General features: G+C 38.3%; 1 protein-coding gene across 2 annotated transcripts in view; it reads right to left on the bottom strand.

The window, feature by feature from the left end:
- The window catches only part of mtpn (myotrophin), a 46,359-nt gene extending 28,113 nt beyond the window's left edge, over positions 1-18,246 (bottom strand). Inside the window, exons 1-3 of one of the 2 annotated variants that reach the window (XM_088922759.1) lie at positions 17,859-18,246; positions 10,824-10,937; positions 4,799-4,882 (exon numbers count right to left, since the gene is read on the bottom strand). In XM_088922759.1, coding sequence (XP_088778885.1) covers positions 4,799-4,882; positions 10,824-10,937; positions 17,859-17,930 — 270 coding nt within the window. In that variant the 5' untranslated portion in view covers positions 17,931-18,246. The remainder of the gene's footprint in view (positions 1-4,798; positions 4,883-10,823; positions 10,938-17,858) is intronic. The other variant, XM_088922760.1, reaches the window with a different exon arrangement.
- Positions 18,247-19,202: the final 956 nt, after the last annotated feature.

The following is a 19,202-nucleotide window of genomic DNA, read 5'->3' as shown; positions in this document are numbered from 1 at the left end:
AGAGGAGACATGTTGGACAATCCTTCACTAAGAAAGTTGAGAATGGAACCAGTTGATAATTTTCTGGTCTGTTTTACAGTTACAAATTTTATCAGAGAGGCCTTTTTGAGCTTCATTCTGCTTTGTGCTTTACACAGAGGGTTCTACTAGACTCTTTACACTGTCAGGTCAAGCCAACAGAAAGATTACTAGAATAATTATTAGATTATTAATGCTTAGTGTAATAATATGACATATTTCTACAGTTAACTGTGCAAAAACTGGCACCTGTTAACTGATTTATCAGTAATTACATTCATAATTACAGTAAAAAAACTATTGTCGATTTCTTTTATCGGTGTATACAGAATATGACATTTTTTCCAATCATATTCTGTCATGATTTTGTCATGTTGATTATCTAATGTTTCATCTAACGGGAAATATACTCATACCCTAGTATCGTACCTAATTTGTTCCTGAAAATCTGTTCGGAAGGCAGGAGATTGTAAATCGAAATGAAAAAATCCATTATTTCTTATGAGGAAAATTCCATAAAGATAATACCATACAGACTATTATCGCAAGCTTAGTGAACAATGCAGTTCTACTCAAATAAGCCAACTATAGATATAAAATAATTAATGATATCATATTTACATTTTTAATTCTTTCGTAATAGATCGCAATCCAAGTGATAGGCTAGAACAGTGTTTTCCAAAGTGGGGTACACAAAAGGTTTTCGGGGGTACAGAGCAGATTTTTTTATTTTTCGTTATCATAGTTTTTTCAGCTGCAGAAATCAATTAATTAAAATTTAATATGAGAATGCAGTGCAGTAGAAAAATGCTCACATTTTAAGTATTATATTTTGTACGTGTTCAGATTTGTTTACATTGCAAGTGCAGAAGGAGGAGACGTGGGTGTCACCCAGGGTTTACACAACAGACACAGTTTGGTTCAAAGGGAGGAGTTTCGACATTGCATGCTTGGTGTCGTCGCTAACGGTCATTCTGTGATAAGCTCTGTTCAGGTGTATATTTTACATGCATGCGGAAAATACACTTGACTTTATAGCAGATATGCAAAACTATGCTGTTGGTTACTAGTGAATCTTGAAGTGCAGTCTTTTAATTTACAAAGTTTCTCTCTTTTATGTTTCAGGTATTATTGTCACAAGTCTGACAGGGTCCACTACGCATTACAAGCTGATGAATCCACTGATATTGTGAATTTTGCCAATCTCTTAGTGTTTTTTAGATACGAGGTAAATGAAGTACGTGATGACCTTTTATTGTGCCAACCTATGCCCGGACATACAACTGGGTTACTGACGATTGTATTCAAGAAAATAAACTGGATTGAGGTCAATCTGTTGGAATAAGCACAGATGGAGCAAAAGACCTGACTGATTCTAAGAAAGGACTTGTTCCACGTATTCAAGCTATTGCATCAGAAGCAAAATCAACACATTGTTGTATACACAGAGAAGCACTCGCCATGCATGCAGATCTATAAAAAAGTACTTGATGAAGCCATTAAAATTGTAAATTTTGTGAAAGGCCACCCTCTGAATGCCTGGCTTTTTTCCTAGCTTTGTGATGAAATGGGCAGTGATCACACTAAACTCCTTTGTTACGCTTCTGCGCGGAAAAGTCCTCAATAGCCTGTTTGAGCTTCGGGAAGAATTTTTCTTCATGAAACCTTTAACCTGTAGGACCATTTACATGACTAGAAATGTAAATTAGCATACATTGCAGATATCTTTGCTCATTTAAACAATCTCAATCTGTCCTTGCAAGGAACACACATTTCTGTATTCCACGTTCAAGATAAAATGAACGCCATAATTGCAAAATTGCAACTGTGGCATAAACATCTTAGTAGTGGTGAATTCGATTCCTTTCCAACTCTTCTAATTCTAATTTCTAATAAATGTGGCTAACAAAATTGATAGCGATGTGCTGCAAACTATGAAGTTAAATTTGGAAAGTTTGCAGAAAGATCTTTGTAAGTATTTCCCTAAATCGGACAACACCTTTGAAGGGATAAGGAACCCTTTCACTATGAGTGTTCAAACATTGTCAAATAACCTCTCACATTCAGAAGAAGAACAGCTTTTGGAACTGGCTTCAGATGGCTACCTGAAAACAAAATTTGAACAAAATACACTGACATCATTTTGGTTGGACGTGAATTCTATATATCCAGCTTTGTCGGAAAAGGCTGTTAAGTATCTTCTGCCCTTACCTACTTTTTACTTTTGCGAAGTTGGATTTTCTTTGCTAGTTGGCATGAAGACAAAAAAACAAAACCGTCTTACTGACATGGAGCCCCAGCTACATCTAAAAATGACAAATATAGACCCAAATATCTCCACACTAACTTCATCTCAACACAAGCAGTTCCATCCCTCACATCAAAGTTTTTTGTACATGGGCTCTGATTTTATCTTCTTTACACAATTCAAATTAGGAATATTTTATTTTACATTTGATTACAAATGATTTTGATTTGATGTATCAAAATACATTTGATTTTGATTTAATTCATTTGATGTAGATCCATTATCTAAATCTTCCCCACCCACATACACACAAATGCATAAAAATGAGTCATGCATATTCAGGATTAACCATAGTCTGGTCAGACTCTACCAAGCAGATCTTCTCCACCATACAGTATGTCCAAAATTAAAAAACTTTAACTTTAAACTAAAATTTTAGACTTGGCATCTATGGCTAGGAAAGCCCTATCTATACCCTTTAGGATCTTATATACCATCTCCTCACAATCTCCTTTGTGAGGAGAATAAAATATTCAAAGAGTGTAACTGACTATAGAGACACCTATATAATCACTGAGAAAAGGAAAACTGTGTTGGCATACCAAATTTAGTGCTTTACTATTCAAAGAAGATTGGTAGGTGGCACACATGTTGCATTAGATCAGTGGTTCTCAAACTATGGTACGCATACCAGTTGTGGTACGTGGAGAGCCACCAAGTAGTATGCCATATGACCCTGGAAATTTGTTGTGTGCACTGAAAAATTGGGACAGGTTTTTCTATTTTAATAAAATTAGATTGTGTCGAATACACAGCCTACGTACTACGATACAGCGTGCGCTAATACTTGAGTGGACACAAGAGCTACAATGTAATTCTATACCATTCTAAAGGAATGTGTGCTACAAACGAAAGCGGCCAATTGTATTTTAAAAAAGTTATCTCCAGCAAATAGGGAGGTAGGAGAATGTGCGTGATTTTGGAACAATGCCAATGTTGTAAGCACAGGAAAACATGATAGAACAGTTCTTAAATATTTTTCTGTTATCTAGGTTAATTTGAGAAAAATACACTGAGCATCTCTGTTTCACTCCCATGTGCATGAAATAAAAACTTCTTTTAACTTCTGAGACAGGCTCCTGAAATGGAAATGGGGAAAAATGCAAGCTTGCAGACTGCTAAAGCAGGTAAGCCCCACAGTACTTGTGAAGAACTTTGTTTACCGTTGTCAATAGAACTGACATGTATTATGTGTGGAGAAAAAGCTGCTAAACAGCTCGACCTGCTGCCCCCTCCGAAAGACACAGTCACTCATGAAATTATTGATATGGCGGATGATGTCAAACGTACACTGATAGAGAGCGTTAAGATGAGCAGATGCTTTTCACTGCAATTAGATGAGGCTGTAAATGTTGGCCACATTTGGCCAATTTGCTCGTTAGATACGAGTTTGAGGGCATGTCCCATGAGGACTTGCTGTTCTGTAAGCCGCTACCAAAAGGAACTACAGGAGAGCACATATTTCACCTTCTGAATGAAAAAATGGCATTGACTGGATAAAATGCGTCAGAGTTTGTACAGACAGTACTAGAGCGATGACAAGCCGACACAGCGGTGTAGTTGCACAAATTAGAGAGGTTTCTCCAGATATGAACTGCAGCTTCCACAGCGAGGCCTTTGCCGTCAAGAAAATGCCCGACGATATAAAATCTGTTAGACTCTGTTGTGAATTGTATCAAGACTTGACCAATGAATTCACATCTGCTTTGCTCAACTAAACAGGCTCACCCCTCTCACTGAAATAGTGCTTTTTGTTTATTTTTAATTGTTGTTGTTCTGTCATTCTGTAAAGCGCTTAGAGAAGCCAGCTTTAAAGGCGCTATATCAAATAAAGTTTATTATTATAATACTTATTATAAGTGTATGTGAGTATGTGCATGCACGTGCGCTCATGATTGTCATTGAGATTTTCTGGGGTTCCTATGAGAAGATGACTTGTAGATGGTACCTGGATGCTTCGGTTTGATCAGGGGTGGTACTTGGTCCAAAAAGTTTGAGAACTACTGCATTAGTAACAGTAACAGTAATAGTAAAATTGTAGCTTTATTTAGTGTTTTCTTAGTCTCAAAATCATTTTTCTTATTATGTCTAATATAAACAAATTAAGTATGTACACCGAAGTTAAGAAGGTGTGAACCTTGATGGGAGACCTCCTAGGAAACTAAGGCTGCTGCTGGAAGAGGTGTTAGTGAGGCCAGTAGAAGGCACACACCCTGCAGTTTATGTGGATCTTAATACCCCATTATAGTGACAGGGATACTATAAAAAGGTGTCGTCCTTCAGATAAGTGTGTCCAGAAAAGTGATATACAAGTGTATGGAATTATTAATCTGCAAGGAAATCTATATGGTGAGTGGACTCCTTCACATTATCATTATACCAAATGGAAAGGAAAGGATCACTTGGTAAAGAGGGTTTAATCTTAGCAAGGTAGTTACCATATATAATGCAGAATAAGAAGAAAAGCAGTACCTTGGATAGCAGGATCTTGACACAGGCAACATGGCCCTCATAGGTAGCAGAGAGGAGAGGAGTGATGTTATGTTTATCAGGTGCCTGTAGAAAGCAAAAAGAGCAAAGAGCACATTTTTGTTACATGGAACAATAGCAATAACAATTACAACAAATGTAATCACTGCTACACAAGAAAACTGCATCTTCCAAAATTAAAATGAAATTAAATTACTAGAACAGATCACTACAACCAGTACATCCAGATTTTGCTCATAAATTGAGTCTTTATTGGAATCAAATGGTTTGTTAAGTAAGATAGCCACTGTCATCTCATACTTCTTAAATATTAAAGATTGTGAGTTATTTTTGCTTCTGAGACGAGATCCCCTAAATGCTTGAATGACAAACAAAAAACAGGATGACTAATTCTGTGACTGTAAATGTGTGTACCTGCTCACCTTCTACCTGCATTATGATGTCAGTAAAGCATTTCATATTTAGGCACATTGTTTAGGAGGATTAAGAAATAACTTGTGAATGAACCTAAAAATAAAAAAAAACAATTAAATAAATCTGAAACTGGTTTCACTGCACTTTTTTTTGTTATTAATGTTGGCCTTGTGTAGAATGTAGTGTTTAACTTGCATGGTGAAAAAAACGTACACATCAGGGATAGCCAAACCTATCCCTAGGGACCTGGTGTGTCTACAGATCTTGATTCTAATTGAGGTCTTAAGTGCATGTGTGAAATTTAAGAAGGCACACTTGTGGAGTGTGAAACATTGGAATGTGAATAGCATTCACTGTTCTCTGTCAACTTGTGTTCTCTCACTAGTCTCTGAGCCACAGATAACAGGGTTTCCCACATTTGTATACAGGGCAGATGGTCTGCTTGCTCAAAATTGGTGCCACCTGTTCAAACAAATTTGTGAACACCAACAAACTGTACACAAGAACCCATCCTGTAATACTGTTTTGTAGTAATACACTGCAAGATCATTTTTTGATGTGAATCAACTATCAATCCAAATAGTATATAATCACAATTTTCTACAGAAAATCTCATACATTAGGGTTTTGGACCCTTGAGAGTTATGTTAGCAATTGACATAGAAAACAAACACAAGGTTTCCTTGCTGTTGAATCGGGGGATCACAGATTTGAACTCCTAACTGAACTTTGCCAATACCTCTAACAATTCAGGTGGGTAGCTGCATCAGCATACGTAGGCTGCAAAGGAACAATTAATAGGTTTATTCCATGCTGAAAAAAAGAAGAAAGAAAACAACGTTATGGCCGTGGAGCCTTCTTCAGGCGTGAGGTGTGATCCTTCTTTAGGCGAGACCCTTCTTCAGGTGTGAAGAAGGCTCCACGGCCGTAACGTTGTGTTTTCTTTCTTCTTTTTTTCAGCATGGAATAAACCTATTACTTGTTCCCCTCTAACAATAGTTGTTATAATAATAATTGCTTACACTTATATAGCACTTTTCTGGACACTCCACACAAAGCGCTTTACAGGTAATGGGGACTCCCCTCCACCACCACCAATGTGCAGCATCCACCTGGATGATGCAACGGCAGCCATAGTGCGCCAGAACGCTCACCACACATCAGCTATCAGTGGGGAGGAGAGCAGAGTAATGAAGCCAATTCATAGATAGGGATTATTAAGAGGCCATGATTGGTAAGGGCCAATGGGAAATTTGGCCAGGACTCCGGGGTTACACCCCTACTCTTTTCGAGAAACACCCTGGGATTTTTAATGACCACAGAGAGTCAGGACCTCAGTTTTACGTCTCATCCGAAGGACGGCGCCTGTTTACAGTATAGTGTCCCCATCGCTATACTGGGGCATTAGGACCCACACAGACCACAGGGTGAGTGCCCCCTGCTGGCGCCTAACACCTCTTCCAGCAGCAACCTTAGTTTTTCCCAGGAGGTCTCCCATCCAGGTACTGACCAGGCTCACACCTGCTTAGTTTCAGTGGGCTGTCAGTTGTGGGTTGCAGAGTGATATGGCTGCTTCTGTTAGAGAAGCGGTTAAGCTTCTAACTGGCTTCCAGTCTCCAAGATGCTCACAGGACTCTTCCAAACACTAAATTTAGATTTAGTGTTTGGAGATTGTGAATTATAGAAAGATGAAAATCCACCTGTCCACAGTCACTTCAGTAGCCAGATCCAAGCAGATGATGCACAGACTGTTCTAAAGACCAACATTCTCATAAGTTGTCCTCAGCAATGCTAGACAAAGCTCCTTCTCTCTTTCCCTGCATGGGACAGTCCCAGCACGGATTAAGCCGAATTAAGCTTTTCACTGACCAGACGAAGACGATCAGATCATTTTATAACCCATATACAATTTCTTGCATTAGGAATTTGTCATTTCACATACCCCAGCTTGCTCTCTGAAACAGGGAGAGAAGCTAGGGGGTCAGAGCGCAGGGTCAGCCATTTATACGGAGCACCCGGAGCAGCCCAACAGAGTAGGATTCCTGTGCCTGCCACGGGATTTGAACCGGCAACCTTCCAGCCACAGGTGCAGATCCTTAGCCACAGAGCCACTGCTCCGCCCAAGTACCATGAATAGTTGACACTTGTGTTAGATGTTATTGTAGTTTATTTTAATCTGTTGTACTACTTCTTTAAAACCACACTTGTTTTAACTTAATTTGCCATTAATGTGTTTTTTTTGCTATTTTTCTAAAGTTATTTATATTCTGTAATTACATTCTGTAATTTTCTAAAGATTTTTTTTAAAGATTTAACATTTAAATGAGCATGTTATTTGTGATATCTGCTGTGATATCTGCAGACTTTCTGCATACCTGTACCTGTGTTCTAAGTCATCAAATTAGAACATCAGAATAGCAATCTCTTGTGTTTTTTATATCTAATGTTTTTTCAGTTTAGGAAAATATATATTTTTTGTGCATAAAAATATTAACTAACCATTCAAACTATTTTATAGGATTTAAACCAATCGACTTAGGAAGGGATTATTGTTTCTTACTTCCGATTGTAAGAAAATGATGTGTCACATATCTATGTCAGAGCTATCGGTTCTTGGCAAACCAAGTTTTACTCTTGCATTCACTTGCAAATGTTCTCATCTCTGTATCATTTCCTGGGGAATAGTCTCCAAGTGCAATATTTAAGCGTGTTCCATTCAAAGAATAAACTCCCAAGATATGTAGGAAAAATTGGAAGATTGGGGATAAATGAAAACAGGTAGGACTTTTCAAGGTTGACTTTCAAGTCAAGGTAGAACTTTTTTGTGTATTGTCCAATGATTTTGATGGGGCCTCGGGGCTAAGAGAATGTGATAGAAGAGGCTGTATGTGCTTATTTAAAAATACAGTGGTGCTAGAACGTTTGTGAGCCTTTTAGATTTTTCTAAATTTCTGCAGAACTTTGACCTAAAATGTGATCAGATCTTCATCTAAGTCATAAAAATTGTTAAATAGAATCCAATAAAACAACACACAAAAAGATATACTTTTTCATTCATGTATTGATCAAAATTATCCAACATTAAATGTCTTTGTCATACTGAAAACGTATGTGAACCTGTAGGATTATCAATTCAGTTAAGGGGATAATTAGAGTCAGGAGTGTCAATCAATGGGATCACAATCAGTGTGAGTTTTGGTGGCCCTGCCCTATTTCAAAAACATAAACCTCTTCACTACCAAAGTCTGGTCTTCACCACACAGATTTTTGAACGCATGCCATGCCTTGATCACAGGAGATTTCTGAGGACCTCAGAAAAAGAGTTGCTGATGCTCGTCGGGCTGGAAAAGGTTACAAAATGGTTTCTAAAGATTTTGGGCTTCACCAATCCACTGTCAGGCAGATAGTGTACAAATAGAGAAAATTCAACACCATTGTTGCTGTCCCCAGGAGTGGTCGTCCAACAAAAATCACTCCAAGAGCAAGGCGTATAATATTCCGGCAGATCACAAAGAACCCCAGGGTAACATCTAAGGATCTGCAGGCCTCTCTTGCACTGGCTAATGTCAATGTTCATGAGTCCACCATCAGGCAAACACTGAACAAGAATAGTGTGCATGGGAGGAAAGCAAGGAGGAGGCCACTACTCTCCAAGAAGAACATTGCTGCCCATTTAAAGTTTGCTAAAGACCACCTGGATGAGCCAGAAGACTATTGGAAGAATGTTCTGTGGACAGATGAGTCGAAAATATAATTTTTTGGCTTAAATGAGAAACGTTATGTTGGGCAAAAACCAAACACTGCATTCCAACGTAAGAACCTCATCCCAGCCGTGAAACATAGTGGTGGCAGTATCATGGTTTGGGGCTGTTTTACTGCCAAGGGACAAGGACAGCTTGCCATCATTGACAGAACTACAGTATGAATTCTGGATTGTACCAGATAATTCTACAGGAGAATGTCGGGGTATCCATCTGTGAACTGAAGCTCAACAGAAGGTGGGTCTTGCAGCAAGACAACGACACTAAACACACATGACAGTCTACCAAAGAATGGCTGAAACAGAAGAAACTTCACTTTTTGGAATAGTCAAGTCAAAGTCCAGACCCTAATCCAATAGAAATGTTGTGGCAGGACCTGAAGCGGGGAGTTCATGCAAGAAAGCCCACCAGCATCACTGAGTTGAAGCAGTTCTGTAAAAAGGAATGGGCCAAAAGTCCTCCAAGCCAAAGTGCGATAATGATCAACAATTACCATAAACGTTTGGTTGAAGTCATTGCTGTTCAAGGGGGTCAAACCAGTTCCTGAAAGCATAGGTTCACATACTTTTTCCGACAAAGACATTTAATGTTGGATCATTTCGATCAATAAATTAATGAAAAAGTATATCCTTTTGTGTGTTATTTGTTTTATTGGATTCTCTTTATCTATTTTTATGACTTAGATGAAGATCTGATCACATTTTAGATCAAAGTTCTGCAGAAATTCAGAAAAATCTAAAAGGTTCACAAACTTTCTAGCACCACTGCAGGTCTTAGTTACCAGAATATTCACAACTCCTTTTCTACAAATATTATAATGGTGATCAGTGTAAGAACATTAAAACAAACCTTACAATGTTTAAATTTACTTTGCTGTAAACACTATTCAGACATTGTGGATATGGCATTACTCTAGCTGCAGGTACCTGCAGATTATACAGATACCAACTGATACATCTCAAGTGTATTCAAAATGGATTGGTGGTCACTCAAGAGACAGATTGAAGTTGTAATTGACCATGATAGAGTTAATTAACGGTGGCGATGTGTAATTCAACAGAGAATGTATTACAACCTTTGACCCAATTATAGGTGACGTAAGGACAGCTTTAACAAATTGAAACCTTATGGCATATGTATTAATATGGCGATAGATGAGTTTTCAAGGTATATTACCTGGACTGAAGCCCATAAACAGTGATCCCAAGGTTGTTGCAGGCAAAAAATAAATTTCATTAAAGCTGGCAGTGTCTGTATCTGACAGAGCAAGTGCTGAACTTTGCAGGCACCTGTCAAGAACTTGGAATATCACATTCTGACAACCATATTCCCCTACTAATGCATTTCTGATGTCACTTCGTGGTCGTAAAATGCATCTCTGCTGAAAACCAGGGCAACACATTAAATACAGTAAACCATATTTCTCTTAAAGAAATACACATACCGCATGTTTTTTTAAATAGGATAATATTATCCGGAAGTACCTTGTGAAACCACCAGGTGGAGCTAATAAAGCTCAACGTAAATGTAGAGCATTTGAGCTGTCGCCAGAAAACGCCCAGCTTCGAAAAAAAGTAATAAATCTGACTGCAGCTGGAGTTCATTGAAAGGGGAATCTGGAATTAATTTGCTGGAGTATGGATCTGAAACAAGCAAAACCAATACTAGATAAAAGTTAACATGTAGACGATCAGGAAGACAAGCGTTAAAATACTGGACCAAAAGCATTTTTGTAAACCTCTGGAGGTTAGAAGAAGGAAGAGTAAGCAAGGTTCGAATAAAATTTGAGTCTGATTACATGTAAGTGAACCTTAGACATGTTCAGTACTTACATTGACATCTGCTCCTTGGGAGAGAAGAAATTCAAGCATCTCAGATTGCCCACAATCAGCAGCATAATGTAGTGGCTTCCTTCCTCCTTCAAGAGTCCGGTTTACATCGTCACCCTGCAAAAAAAGGCAAATACACTTGCAGAACAGATAATATTTCCTGAAAATCAGAAATGGATGGCACAGAATAATTGGAACACTGTGATGTTCATCTGGTGTGATGTTATGGTGATGATGCATAAGAGATACAAAATTGTATCTCGCGATACTGATGGATGTGTACCTTGAACAGACGCTGGCAACCTATGGGTCCACAATGTTCTAAAAACTGTAACATCAGTTTTCATATGTAGAAGGATGAATGTTTCTGAGAAGCCCTCACCCACAACTGAAGTTTTAAAATTTTAAAGGCTAAAGGTAAACCAGGCTTCAGACTTCATTGGGGTAGAGATTCTACCCCAATCCCTTTAATTCTACTCACTGCATTACATGATTTTTGCAGCATTCTGTTAGAATAAAGCTCTTTCAAGGTACATGAAGATTAGTAGCAGTAAATACTGTCATGCAATGCAAATATAAAGTCACATTTATGGATAAAAAGAAAATAGACGATGAAACAGAAGAATAATTCAGAAAATATTAGACTAAACCTTTCAAATTTACACCAAACTCAGCTGGGTTCCCTTCACATTTAAACTACAGACAACAAAGTTTGAACCTTGAGAGGCCTATACACAAATATTTCATTTCCTAAGAAAAATCCAATTCAAGATTTGAAGAAAACAACACTTGATGAGCTAAAGCACAAAGCAGGGAAGAGCAAGAATACCTTTTCAATAAAAACGCAAACAGTAAAAAAAATGTAGGAGTGAAGCAATTAATCTGAAACTGGCAGATTTTTAAGCCTAGGACTTGTGCACTTCAAAATTCAGCAGCCTAGTAACAATCTACAAATCTATTGACATTAAAACACGCAAGGAAAGAAATGCACAGTCTCTGTAAACAGGATCAGCTTATGCAGGCTTAGGCCAAGTGGTAACTTCCCGCAAGTGGCATGTAAAAATTACACCACCCCCCCACAAACCTAGCTATCCAATAGCTAGCTTGAATCTTTCCACTTGAAACACATTGCCTTTTGCTATGTTTTGTAGGCATCAACCCATTGTGTTATTTTTGCTACTGAGATTCATTACAAGCAGAGATCAGGCTACAGACAGGAGTTCTAGTTCCAACAATAGGTGGTTTATTCCCCTTAAGTTTACAGTGGGCATGCTAATTACTAGGAGAGAGAAAGGGGAATAGAAAGAGAAGGGGGCCGCAGTCTCTAATAGCAAGAGATGTGGCAAACCTTTTATAGGGTAATGCAAGAGGAAACAGACACAGTCAGGGTCAAGGATGAGAAGGAAGTGGGATAGTCAAACACTGGAGGGGAGCAGAATGCTACATAGTGACAGATACAGTATTGCACAGTAAACTGGTATGCCTGTAGCTTAGTGATCTAGTGTATAACCTGCCTTCATATTCTTCATGTTGTTTGAAAGAGAGAAGCCATTGGAAGGCTGCATGGTTAGTGCAAAGTTGTAAAGAGGAGCCTGCAGATGTGGTGTTGGAAGTGTTCGACAGCATTCACCATGGCCAGCAGCTCTAGATGGATGACACAGTAGTCGCTCTCCTCTGTAGTATGCAATCATTCTCCCTCACCTGTATTCTGTGACAAGAGCTCTGCTCTGGCATCACTTTCGTGGAGAAATGGTAGCTTAGAGTCTGTTGCAGCCAGGATTAGGGTATCACACAAACCCATTTTAGCATGTCCCCAAGGTCTTCTTTCTTGCCTCAGTTTACTCAAACGTCACTCCTTTCCTAATGAGCTTGTTGGACAGCAATGGTGGCAAAGTCAGCCACAAAGTTGTCTGGGGCAGATCCTTATCTGTCACAAGCTGCTTGGGGTTGGCCAATACCACACAGTTACGACCTTATCCTTTTCAGTGACAACTCTGACTCCACTGACACAGTGGCCCAGGAAGAAGATCTCTGTCTGCAACAGGTGGTATTTGTCTGGATGCAGCTTCAGGCCTGCTGCAGCGATTCTCTCCAAGACCAGGCTGACGGCACTGTTAAAGAAGCAGTCATGCACCATCAAGCCATCCAGGTACACAAGGCACTGTGTCAGGGGAACTGGTAAGGGGTTGACTGGCAAGGGTGCTGATGGTAAGAGGCTCACTGACGGAGGCGCTGGTGGTGGAGGTCTTGCCAAGGGGCTTGTGAAAGAAAGAGGAGACGGCACTCCGTTAGCTTTTTCCCGGCACCATGCAGTATGGATGGATGGTGTTTGTTGGGCCCCCTAGAAAATGAATGAAACCTTAGCAGAAGTCAAGCTGTGCCCTAAGAAAGTCCAGCCCCAAGATATATCTATCTTGGATGGGAGCACTCCTCTGAAGTGCAAGTTCCCTGCAAGTTCCCTGCTTGTACGATTACTGTTGTTCACCCATGCATTGGGTTTCTTCTTCAGTAATCGTACTTAGTTTCAGGCTAGTGGGCTATAACGGTGCACCCAGAGACAAGAGATCAGGGTGGACAATGGTGAGCAACTATCCCATGTCCACTAGTGCCTGGCTTGGGGCCCCTTCAACCATAACTTGGAGGTGATAGTACAAATGGGTTTCTGACATGGGGGCTGAGTGCATGTTGAACACTAATAGGCCAGTTTGCACTCCCGGAAGGACTCCCCTGGCTCATGGCCCATCTCGCTGAATACACATCATCGACTCAGTCAAATTCCTTACTTTGCATGACTCAAACTACTTTCTAATTTCTTTAAGGGCGTAATTTCACTCTGAAAGCTTTAAACTAATTCCAGTCCTTCTTTGTTCTCTGTCTAAGCAAGGGAATCTGCTCTGTGACCGCAGTATAAACAGCCATGCTCTTGCTTTTCCTTCAACCCCGTTGATCAGTCTTGACTTGCTTCTTGCTGTGATCTGGTATCATCTATACTGGCACTGGGTGAAAGGCTGGATTTATCTCACTTCTTGATACCAATGCAATGAGCCCTGCACCCTAGTTTATTACCCTTGAGATAAAGGAGGATAAAAAGAGGACCACATTCTCCTGCAGCAAGATGAGGCAAAACAGAAAGGAAAGATGGGGGATCCCCCTTTTATAGGGTAAAGGTAGAAGAAAAAGATGCAGTCAGAGTTAAGAGGGAAGTGATTGGTAGGTCCAACACCTGGTGGAGCAAAATGTTACAGTAATTTATTCACTTTGAAAATTGAGTGGCTTCCTCTTCTTTTGTTTTCTTTTAGAAATGAAGTTTCTCACCAACTTTTGCAAGCGATTAAGGGATGCAATGTTTGTGACTCAATGATTCTGCACAGGAAACCCTGCGTTTCTTCTACATCAGTTACTAATCTAACTCTCATGATTCCAAAACCTTAATGTGTAAGATTTTCCATCAAAACCTGTGATGTATTGCTTTATTTTATACACATACAAAAATTGGTTAACTAACAGAATCATGAGTCTCTTCAACAATATCAAAATTTAACATTCATAACTTTATTTTTTTAATCAACCTAGACTTGTTGCAAATTCATAAGAGTTTTAGGCCATGACATGAGACCAGGAGATTTGAAAGCTATGCAATTACATGCCATCGGGGCTGCTGCAGTGTATTACCATAAAATAGTATTTCAATACAGATTCCTGTGTACATTTTTCCAGCATTCAAGCAGGTGCCACTACAAGAAACTATGCTATGGCTGAAGTTAGGAATGCCTAACCTGACAGCTACAACAACCTGAAACATTTTGCTTTCTCTCCATTTCTGAAACAAGTAACATAGTACAGTATGTTAACAAGTGTTCTCAATTGTGTTACATAACTTTACAAATAATTGTATAATTACATAAGCATAAACCTGTTTTTTTAATAATTCACTCATTTCAATACTGTAGTTACTTTAATAAACCTTCATTTTTAGCAGCCAATGAAAGTTTTATTGTACTGTGCAGCCCACTTACACATTAATGTAAAGATTGTTAGTTTTATTGTTCATTTGTAATAGCTTATTCATTCATTGAGTACACAAGAGCTCTCATAAATCACATGGAGAAAAGAAAAAAAATAAAAACTGTGGTTCAGCACCATTCTAGTTATTTTGTCTTTCATATGAGGGTGAGGTTATAAATGCTACTGAAAAGGAGCAATCTGATATTAAACAACATACACACACACTTGGCAAGTATTTAACTGAAACTTATGATGGTCTATCATTACTTATTATCTAAACATCCAGTCATTTGCAGAATCCAGAATTACAGATTAATATAAATGGAAATATCTTAGGCTACTTAGGTTGTTTAAATTCCAAACGTCAAGCACTAGCACTAGAAGTGCTGATCTTCTGTGAATCTGAAAAGTATGCCATGGATTTTCATGTACATCAAAATTGGTACTAGACATTCTATAGCAATGTCACAGAAACAAATTGGGGAAATCTTACTTTTTTTGTGTATTATTTTAACACTCCAAAATCCAGATGGGGAATCACTAGTACACCATAGCTTCTATCTGTGAAATGTAATTAGTAAATGTAAATAGAACTAGTAGTACCCATCTTTTCCCCTCTATGTTGTGCTGTTGTTCTGCTTCCATTGTGTAGCACAGTTTCTCATGTGTCACAGGAAAACTTAAATTCTTACTGTGGATTCAAGTTAATATCTCACAAACACATTACCAGATAGGTCAAAAGTTGGACTCAGTGCTTAAAACTGTTTATACAAAAAACTTCAATCTTTTTTGTATAAAAGATTGGATAACCCACAAACAAAAAAGGTACAAAAAACTGCAATACCTTTCACAATGTCTGTAACAACTTCAATAATAATAAGTTAATTGACAATTTGATACATTAGAAAATATTGCTTGCAATGGAAAAGAAAACATTGTACAGTAGGAGGTAGCTTTAGAGGAAAAAGGCTTTGTGGAAGTGGCATTGACATCTGAAAGTGTAATGTGAAGAAAATCCTTGTTTGCTTTAGATTTTCAACTAAATACAGTACCTTTACTCTTTTTGTAATATTGTGTCAGGTTTTTTATATTTATTGATGGCTAACTCCTGTGATAACATGTTTGCAAAATTTATGATTTGACAGCAACAGAAAAAAAGTTAAAGAAAAAATCTTCATTTTTACAGAAATATGCATTATATATGCTCATAATATCCATATGTTTTATATAAGAATAATGCATTAAGTAAAAAATACAATGCACATATACTTCCTACCATCTTATAACTGCTTCCTCCAATTCAGGGTCTTTTTTTGTAAATGGGAGACGTTTCCATACCTTCGATGGATTTTTTGTTCCTAATTTTCCAGGAATGAGAAGGAATACAATACTATTAAGGCCTGCCTGTCCTACATAGAGGTTTTTGTGGGTGCCAGTATTGTTAGCAGCATTTTATCTTTGCAACTAAACTGGGGAAACACCTAACCAAACTTCCTGCTCTAAGATATAAAAGTAATCTCCTGCTAACTCTGTAGCATTTTCTTCCTATATTAGCAGTGCCTCACAGCCAGTAAATGTGAATAACTAAGGAAACAGTTACCTATAAATCTATTAATGCATTTTCAAATTGCTTTATGCAATAAAGGGTTGCAGGGACACCAGAGCCTAAACCAGCAAGCAACAGGTGCAATGCACGATGCACCCTGGACAGGACAACAGTCCACTGCAAGGGACACACAATCACAAACATGCACACACTCACACAAGGGCCAATTTTACCGATGCCAGTTAACATACTGGTATATCTTTGGAAGGATATATCTGTGGGAGGAAATCGGAGCACCAAGAGGAAAACCACGTGAACAGGGGAAGAACATACTGTACAAACTCCATGCAGATGGCACCCCAAGAATTGAACGCAGGATACCTGCACTGCGAGGCAGTAATGTTGATGGCAGAACAGTGGCACAGTTGTTATCCCATATCATGTTTGGTAGTTATAACAACTATGAGATTAAATAAAAATAATTCCTTTCACTTATATAGCGCTTTTCTGGACACTCCACTCAAAGCACTTTAAGGTAATGGGGAGTCCCCTCTACAACTGGGTTGCAGGTTGATATCGCTGCTGCCAAATAACCACACAATAGACGTATTTTGTGGGCAAATTTATCTAGTCGGTGGGTTAGAAATTGGGTTAACAGAATTAGTAAAACCGATAAAATATTATAGCTTGTATTTTGAAGAACTATAAGGTTTACCAAAATATAAAGGTGGTTTTACCGACTATGGCATTATAACACTAATCACAGATGCCACTCGTACAGCATTAATGCCGACATACTAATAGACTAATAAAAGCAAAGACGTTTAGGAAGCATACGTATACATGAGTATTGAAGGTTCAGCACACTCAAAAAAGTGACTGTCATGTTCGGCGGTGTTCTGAATTTAAATCTTAAAAGTTACCTTAACCAATATCAAATAAAATTATTTTTCAGGATTAACATCACACAGAGGCCCATATAGCCAAGCTACGGATAATGTAAAGCTTTTTGCAAGGATCAGAAAAATGTGAAGTCAGCCTACTGAATAGGAAGAGTGCAACTTTCCACAGAACGAACCCGTTAAAAAACAACCGTTTTAATAGTAATAAAATGTCATAACCAGCTTTTTTTCTTTATTTTTCCACGATGCCGTCAGCATACTTCCACTACACAATTCAATCCGCAGAGCGACAACCGGGCCTGTCCAACGCTATACTGTGTTAAAAGAACCGAAATTTTAAAAGATTTACATAACCATACTATATAAACATTTATTCATAACAGCATTTCAAACAAAGAACGCGTGGGTCTCTACACACTTAACGTTTTTCATATCGAACCACATACGAACACCAAAACTCAATTAAATGCAGTTAGTATTAAATCCATTAGCTGTCTCTAGACACAATATTCTCCCGGAACCCCTCACAGGTAAGAACCTCTTTTAGATAAATATAGCCGTATAGATAGTTTTATCTTCCTTTACCTTAGCAAGAAAGTCCTTCACTACATCCAAATCTCCATTCTTCAAGGCCCACATCAGTTCCTTGTCCCCCATTTTTTCCTGATTTTGATGCGGCGACTTCCCTCTGACAACCTCAACCTCTGCGGCGCTTTGTGATTGTCCTTCTCCTTCCAGATTCTTTACAAAATTTCTGTAACGAATTCTGTCGCCTCCTGCAAATTAAACCGTAAACAATTAAAATGTACAAAACAAACTTTCAAACGCCAGCTGAAAAGGATACGCCTTTTTTAGTATGAATGCACGTCCAGAGCCTTACAGACCCGGAAGGTAACCAACAATTGCTTGCATCAACATGACGTTGCGCTGTTCTGATGTACAGTTTTCAAAGTAGATGGCTGTGTCACGACACTTCCCTTGGCTAGACTGCAGACTAGTCTGCGCATGACGTCACAATATGTGCAGCCGTGTTTTGGACAGTTTTGTAGGGAAACTACCGCTAGTTGCGGAGCCAAACATGGATCTGGTGAATATAGATATTAGAGTCGGAGAAGTGGATGCCATTGAAATCCCTTTGTGTTTCACTAGTTTCATACCATACGGTCTCATGACAGTAGGTACAGTCAGAATTGTCTTTGCTGTAAACAAATTATAATAGATTATATTGCCTTTAAAGAACATGCTTTGATATTATGTGATTAAGATTTTTCATCTTATCTCTGCAGCATTAAAGACAAAATACATTTGAGTATTACAATGTACTCTTATCATAATGATGATCACTGTAACATGACAATGCATTTGAATCATCATTAAATGTCCACTGTATTGGCAATTCCTCCTTTGGTATATTTTAAAAGCAGGACAAACAGATCAATACTCTATATATAACTTTGCTCCACAAATGTATTCTTGATTACAGGCTTCATGCAATAAAAATAGATCTCTGTACTGATGCAAAGCGTTTGCACTCTTGCACTGGCCTCCGGTGTTTCTAATAACTTAAAATAACTGAGCATAGTCAGGGTCTAATACTGAAAAGAACAAGCAATGGACATTAATTGAACCTGGAACAACATGTGATTAAGATAGTCATGAGTTTCAATTTCTAGATTATACATGCTCATAATTACACAACAATCAAGACTAGCATATATCCCTTGTCAGTAACTAAAATGAAAATAAATCTATTGTCAGAATAAGAAAACAACACAGACTGTTTCTGTCCACGTTTATATTTAAAACATTTCCAACCATGCTGTCAGCTGCAAAGCAAACATATTATACCATCTATGCATTTTGAAGCATGTAGTCTTAGAAAGCATAATATATTTGTGAAGTATTATTAGTTCTCACCAGATAGGAGTC

Source organism: Atractosteus spatula, chromosome 8, assembly GCF_055471065.1.
Source record: "Atractosteus spatula isolate fAtrSpa1 chromosome 8, fAtrSpa1.hap1, whole genome shotgun sequence".
In the NCBI taxonomy this organism is placed as follows: Eukaryota; Metazoa; Chordata; class Actinopteri; order Semionotiformes; family Lepisosteidae; genus Atractosteus; species Atractosteus spatula.
Note: the sequence above shows the minus strand (reverse complement) of the source record. Positions and strands in the feature narration are given on the sequence as shown.